Below are 7461 nucleotides of genomic sequence, written 5' to 3'. Positions count from 1 at the left end.
CCAGAGATGGACCTGTGGCTCGGGTCAGGGCCACGCTTGCACCTTCACCACACCCTGGCTGCTTCCAATATGACCTCAGACTTTTCGGTCGTGTGGCTGAGTGTCTTCTCTGAGCCTCCTGTCTTCTTGTTCTCCTCCCAGCAACGCTGGGCCGTTGGTGTCGTGTCAGGGCCTTTACTGTGGAAGTGAAGGGGCAGGAGAGTTGATCCCCCCCACTGAAGTGCCTCAACTGCCTCTGGAATGAAATGTTCCTGAAGAACTTTTCCAGCAAAACAACTTGGACAGGCTGACGATTTCCACACACAGAAGGAATAATGACCAGACTACCAGCTCTTTAAGTAGTTTTATAAAAGTATTTGACTTACTGAGATACTGTTACAGTTACCTGAGTATTTGAAATTACAATGCAAGGAAGTTCCAACAATGAGTTTCAGTACAGTATTTTACAATCCAGTGCTGCTGATCTCAGTTTATATACGAGTTCACTAGAGCACATATACACAAACAGTGAATCTTGAAGAAAATTAAAAGACACCACACAAAGGGGGCTGGAGATACCAATAGAACAGAGTTGAGATTATAAATCCAGTGCAGCATATAATAAAAATTCAAACAACAACAAAAAGCTTTTTTTTTTTTGCTTTACTTTCCTCAGAATAATTAAAAAAGCTTTGCTTTTTTTTTTTTTTTAAAAAAAAAACAGAAGCAACTGGATTAAAAAACCCAAACAACTTCCACACTAGATCAGATGAGGACGTGATGCATTTACTGTGCATTTCACTAGTGTATTAACACTTCCTGAGCTACCCAGAACAATAAGGCTTTGTTAATTCTTAGACCAGCAGCTCAGCGGAGTATTTCCTCATGTCATTCTCATAAGGCAAAATTCTAAATAAAAGTTCTCTTAATACTTGAAAATGAGGATCAATTGACAGTTTCATATGAATATACATTTGTGACATACCGTGAATTTATGCAGCTCGGGCTGCTAAACCCATTGAAGCAGGGGGAGACAAATTCATTAATCTCTGCTGAAAATCCTACTTCTAAATCCAATTTGTCAGAGCTTTTATGTGGCATACCGGACGCTGTGGGATCATCCACAGGTGGTTTTCACCAGGTCCCCATAGAGAACAGAAAAGTGCACCAGTGGCTCATATTAACTCCTTTGTATTTCTACCCAACAGGCTATAAAATTAACAGATCTGTCAGCACTCACAGTGCTGACAAAGTAAAATGCCTAAGGAATCGTAACTTCCGACTTCAGAAATATTGCCCATTTAAAACAGTAAAGTTGCTTTCAATTATTTAAATTTTGGTCAAATCCATGGGCTTTTTTCCCCTTCGGTTTATTCTTTATTTATTTTAAAATAGTATCTGGTGCTTGGGATATCCAGCCCCCTTTCCCCCATCCTAATACAGCAGAAAAGACATATAAACATGCCATTTAAATTAAAGAAAGAAAAATGGAATAAGTGGAATCCCAGACTGCAAAAATATATACAAGCATTTACCTTTTTCCTGAACTAAACATTTCAACCATAAAAATATTCAACAGCCATACCCTATAGAACTAGGGCTAAGGCTATTTCAATTATAACTATTCTTTATTTTAAAAATATAGGGCTGAAAGCCTTTTGGGTGATATTTATACATTAACAATATTTCTAGGTTCCCTACATGAATCATAAAGCATTATGCAGAACACAGACTATTTTCATAGCTTAATCTTGCATTATCTTGCTTAATTTAATCTCTCTCGTAAATATGTTAGATAACTACATTTCATTGTAAGAATTAATATAAACAGAAAATATTTATAAGGCTTTTTTTTCTCTCCTCACGAGCTGTATTACTGTAATATATCCATCAAATGGTTTGAAGTTGGCAGATTTTCCTCCTATAAACCCATAAAGTTCTCACCATCAATGGAACTGTAAAAGAGGGTCATTTCTGTATCATCAGAAACTCTTTTCCACGCGTGACAAAAGAGTTTCTCACTCTAAAATGGAATTATTCTGCCTTCCAAGAGGCAAGTATCGCTTTGCGCGACCTGAAAAACTCCCGAAGTTCAGTTAAAAACTGTCGTCTCTTGGTTCTTCTTAGGCCTGAACCAGTTTTCACTTCTTATAGTTCAGCCAGAAGGGACAGCAGGCAAGAAATCTTTGAAAGACTGGAAGTTGTGTTTTACAGTGTCCCTCTGTCCTGTTACAGCTCTGCTGTTGAGGAGCCTCTGAAAAACAGCTCCCGTCCCAAGGCTTTGAGCTGCGCTTATATTTAATATGTGCTACATGCGATTTCAAGTGTCTGGTCTCCTACCGCGGCTCACAGCTCATCTCACTGACGTTTGGTTTCCTCCCTTGAGGCAGGGGAAGAGCTGACCAGACCCAAAAAGTGCATTCAGTCTAAAGGAGCGGTAAAATTCAAAACGTTATTGTAAACCACAAGGGAATTGAAGATTAAGAGATTCTAAAAGGAAAGAAAAGATGTTACTAATCCAATAGGAACTGATTACAAAAGTCACTAGCTATAACCTTAGAGTGAATTAGCTTAGAAACCTCCCCCCAAAACTTTAGTTTCAGTCTTTATAGAACTATTTACTCATGCTCCAGCTTTTCAAGAATCTGTGATCCGTGTCTGAACTTTCTAATCACCTTCGCCTCAGCCAGTATTATGTATCAGTTCATCAGCAAAAATAAGTATTATCATTTTCTGAATCCAGTTGTTTTTGCACCTCTTCTTGAGAACCCAATAAACTCTCCTGACTGCAACACGTAGGAATAACACTGAGAACAATGTCCATTAACACTTTTGACAAGAAACATCAGCCTGCGAACAGGAATCTACATGGAATCAGTGCAATCCCAGGTGGTCTTGTCTTTTGCAAAACAAGCAAAGTACCACAGTGTTAGTGTTGATTTAAAAGTTAAAGGTGTTACACAGAAAAAAGACCAGAATTCTTCTGAGGGCACACAAAAGTGTTCCAACAACTTTGGGCGCGTGTCTATTTTGCTGAAATTAGCAGGATTGGGAAAAAAACAAACAAACCACAAAAAAAGACCCCAAAGCAAAGCTATGCCCTGGGTTTGTGCCACAGTTTGACATCCCCTTAACAGCAGCTTGAGTCCAGTGAGCAGACTCCAGGTGAGGAAAAACAGTCTGGCCACACTTGGCTTAGAAAAAAGAGCTTAAGCAGTGGATTTGCTCCCGGAACGCAGAGGAGGGTCGCACGCTGGCTCGAATAACACTGCTGTCTAACGAGGTGTATGAGGATGCTGCAGCATTGCAGCTACCAATGAACTTCCCAGTGCATCAGTAGCAAAAAATGCTACTAAAAAGGAAAGACAAAACTATTATTAAAAATCTGTCAGTCGTTAAGGACACATTCTAATTAACGAATGGTAAAAGAAAGCAGAGCCCAAAGCTGTATTAAACTGCTACTTAATCGTAATTCATTTGTAGCCGTATCTGATTGCTCATTTGATTTTTGAAAGTGCTCAGCAGAAATCCAGAGTTTATGTGGATAAAACCTCAGGATAACATCCATTCACTTACACATTAGTATTGTTAAATAAATCCAAGTCAAGTCTACTTTACAATGAAGTGTGCAACAAGCAGAAGTGAAGAACATACACCGTGATGAGTTCACATTCTTCAAGGTGCAAATTTTAGCTATTCTTGCCCAAATCCTTCTGTTTCTTCGATTGCAAATAACAGCTTTTCCTTCAACTGCTCATAATTCTTATAGGGTGGAAGGTCTAAGCGATTGAAACTGAAAATAAAGAAAAAACTTAAGTACTGCAAAATAAGTGAACAATCACAAAAAAATCCATTAGGAATACAGGTAATTAAACTTCTTGTTGTGTAGATGGATACTTGGATTTATACCCTGTGAAAAGCTGACTACTGACATAAATGTATATATTCCTGAGGGCAAAAGTTAGATTTCAAGCACTTGAACAGCGATAGTTCTCTAGAAATGCAGTGTACTTGGTAAGAATTTTCACTAACTTTTCCTAGTTGGTTAACTAGAGTCATCATTCACATTTGAGATTTTAAATGTGTGTGTTTTCACAACCACTAACACACCCAGGAACTGAGTAGATGCTACTTTTTTGTCTAGGGAAGAGGGAGTGTGAATGCAGCTCCTTCACTATCAAGGTGGAATCTACTCCGTGCCACAGGAGACTTCCAGAAGTTCAGACAACACCAAAGGTTATTGGTATAACTTGGTGTTTCCTTTCACACAGCCTCAACCATTTCAGTGTTATTACCCATTTACTAAAATCTCCAGGTAGATTGTTGTCAGTAAAACCACAACGATATTCTGATTTGTTACATACTCACCAGGTATGACTTCTAGGTAACCAGTTTTCCTTTCCAACTTTTTCAATACAAAATTTTTGGGGTCCGTTGCTCCCTGGAACAAATTCAAAGAAACAAGGCACAGGTCTAGTTACCTTTGTATCAGAGAATCACAGAGAATCCCAGCATGTCAGGGGTTGAAGGGCCCTGGCAAGCTCATCCAGTGCAATCCCCCCACGGAGCAGGAACACCCAGATGAGGTTACACAGGAAGGTGTCCAGGCGGGTTGGAATGTCTGCACAGAAGGAGACTCCACAACCTCCCTGGGCAGCCTGGGCCAGTGTTCCATCACACCCTTACTGAGAAGAAGTTTCTTCTCAAATTTAAGTGGAACCTTTTGTGTTCCAGTTTGAACCCATTACCCCTTGTCCTGTCACTGGTTGTCACCGAGAAGAGCCTGGCCCCATCCTCCTGACACTCACCCTTTATATATCTGTAAACATTAATGAGTCACCCCTCAGTGTCCTCTTCGCCAGCTCCAGAGCCCCAGCTCCCTCAGCCTTTCCTCACACGGGAGATGCTCCACTCCCTTCAGCATCTTGGTGGCTGCGCTGGACTCTCTGCAGCAGTTCCCTGTCCTGCTGGAACTGAGGGGCCACAACTGGACACAATATTCCAGGTGTGGTCTCCCCAGGGCAGAGTAGAGGGGCAGGAGAACCTCTCTGACCTACTGACCACCCCCTTCTAATCCATCCCAGGTACCATTGGCTTCCTGGCCACAAGGGCCCAGTGCTGGCTCATGGTCACCCTGCTGTCCCCAGGACCCCCAGGTCCCTTTCCCCTACTCTGCTCTCTAATACATCATTCCCCAATTTATAATGGAACCTGGGGTTACTCCTACCCAGATGCAAGACTCTACACTTGTTCCCTACATCAGTAGGGAATAATAAAGACAACTGGAGCCTGAAAGGCTTAAACACAAAACAATATTATTACCATTACTTGCACAGAAAAAAAAATCTGTCCTTCGCTATACGACTCTGTCTAGATCAAAGTACGCGTGTGGTGAAATGCATAAATTTGAAGTGATTTTGAAACAGGTGTAAATATTCCCCTCCATCTCTTTTTCTATGATAGTTCAAGTATATGCAAGACTTACAAAATAGCATAAGATGCGTTAAAAATGTCCATTAAAAATATAACCTGGTCTTAAAAAAAACCCCAAATGCATTAGAGGGATTATTAATGCATACCCATGAGGTCAGCAAATCCTCCCACTGGTAATCTGCATGTTCCAGTAACAAACTGCAAGAGTCTCATTCTCTTCTCATTATCTATTTCTTTCACAAACTGCAAAAATAATAATTGAAATGAGCATTTAGGTAGAGATTTGCTATTCAGATTTTCACATTCTCATGCACAGATTAACAAATCACACAACTGTTAGGAACAGCTGGATTAGCAGTGATAATTCACACTCACTACAGATCTGTTCAATAATGGGGATTATTGTTTGTTACGTTGTAGCTGGGCTCTGGAACTTTTGGGTTGAGAATAAAACAAAGTCTACGAACCTGCCAGAACCACACAATCTGCCTGCTGGTCCTGGTGTAGTGGCGGTAGATGGCGTGGCGCTGCCAGTCGTTCAGATCGATCTCCTGCATTCCACACAGAAGCACCTGCAGGGAGAAAAAGGAAAATGAGCATGTGAGTACAAGCCCTAACTTTCCTTCTGTGACTTCCCACAGAGCAACACAGAACATCAGCTGCATCCATACTTGGAAGCATCTGCGATGACAGTACACTTGTTTTTGATTTTAAACTTGATCTAAAATTTCTACGACAAAGAATGATGACTGCTCGTGAAGTGTATTTGGAGAGGCCACCAACCAGAAAGCACCTCTGTCATGAAAAATAGAGTCACTGGTTGCATTTAGACATTCGAGCCAGGAACAGTTTCTCATTGCCCGGCCACACAATTCTTCCCTAGGAACAGGTTTTGGGTTTGTTTTTGCTTTTTTAAATTGAACAGATGTTTCAGAAAATGTAATTTTGAGAGATCAAATCCATCTTGAATCCAGTCCAGTTTATATAGGACCATACATGGCGTATCTAGTTTGCTCTCCCTTTCTGACAAGTTACTCATTCCTTGAGCACAACAAATCAAATCAAAATTTTGATGTGTAACCACCTGGATCGAGCTACAACCAAAGAGTCCTTTACCTCCAGTTCCTTAGCATCAAAATACTGCAAATACTGTTGTGGCAGAATTTCATTGAAGCCTTCAAAGAAAGCCTGTGTCTGCTCCTCAACACCACGAGAAAGTCTCCACTCTGCTACTAGCCTGGAAAAGAAGATACAAAAAGATAATTTAAATGGCCTGCGTTAAGCCACGTCCACGTCTTCGTTAGCTTATTGTGAGATGAAGTGCAAGGCAAGCTGAAAAAAATATGGAAAGTCTGGAAATTTCTGGGGATAGAGCATTGTATAATTGTATTAGTAACTTCTACTCTGTGCAAACTGTTTTGTTTCTTCTTAAAGTTAAAACCCTACATTTCCAGCCATTCTGCTACAGACTCCAAAAGGACGCAGCATCTATTCACTGATCGTATTAATGAGAGCACAGCAGTCCCTGGGTATTTGAATAAAGTGCAGAGCTGTATCTGTCTAATATTCTCCCCAGAAATCTCAGTCATTATCCATGAAAAGGTAAAAACTGGGTCAAGTTGTACCGGTGCAGATAAGTAGGACTGCAGGCTTACCAAGAAATCACTATGCCCATTTGGAAAGTTCCATATTTGTTTCTGTTAATCATGAAACTTTGCTCTGTGGCAGAAACTCCACTTGCCATTAACAAAAGGGTGAAAAGCAGGCAGGAGACCTGAAGAACCTGAACCCAGGGAGAAGCAGATATTAAGCTGAATTCAAGCCTAACCTGGCAGGAGAACTGGAGTCTAAGGTAGGTTTGGCTGTCTTCTGATTTCAATCCCAGAAAACTTGGGGGACTTAAAGCAAGACTCAGAGTAAGACAAAAGAATAGGAGTGAAACTGGAATCTGAGCTCTCCCTGGGTTCCTAGAAACTAGAACAGAATGGTTTGCTGCAGATCCTCCCTGTTTTCCACCCCAATACTAATACTTTGCAAAATGCCAGTATG

General features: G+C 40.7%; 1 protein-coding gene across 3 annotated transcripts in view; it reads right to left on the bottom strand.

Annotated features, from left to right (window-relative positions):
• Nucleotides 1-324: 324 nt before the first annotated feature.
• Nucleotides 325-7461, bottom strand: part of ITCH (itchy E3 ubiquitin protein ligase) — a 58994-nt gene continuing 51857 nt past the window's right edge. The window contains exons 20-25 of one of the 3 annotated variants that reach the window (XR_014185385.1): nucleotides 6529-6649; nucleotides 5880-5984; nucleotides 5559-5655; nucleotides 4348-4420; nucleotides 3556-3772; nucleotides 325-2469 (exon numbers count right to left, since the gene is read on the bottom strand). Coding sequence is in view for 2 of the 3 variants with exons in the window: in XM_082065264.1 (XP_081921390.1) it covers nucleotides 3673-3772; nucleotides 4348-4420; nucleotides 5559-5655; nucleotides 5880-5984; nucleotides 6529-6649 (496 nt within the window). In the remaining variant the exon portion in view is untranslated. Of the gene's footprint in view, nucleotides 3773-4347; nucleotides 4421-5558; nucleotides 5656-5879; nucleotides 5985-6528; nucleotides 6650-7461 lie in introns of all 3 variants that reach the window. The other 2 variants (XM_082065264.1, XM_082065263.1) reach the window with 2 other exon arrangements.

Source organism: Streptopelia decaocto (genome assembly GCF_964273445.1).
Source record: "Streptopelia decaocto genome assembly, chromosome: 14".
Classification (NCBI taxonomy): Eukaryota; Metazoa; Chordata; class Aves; order Columbiformes; family Columbidae; genus Streptopelia; species Streptopelia decaocto.
Note: the sequence above shows the minus strand (reverse complement) of the source record. Positions and strands in the feature narration are given on the sequence as shown.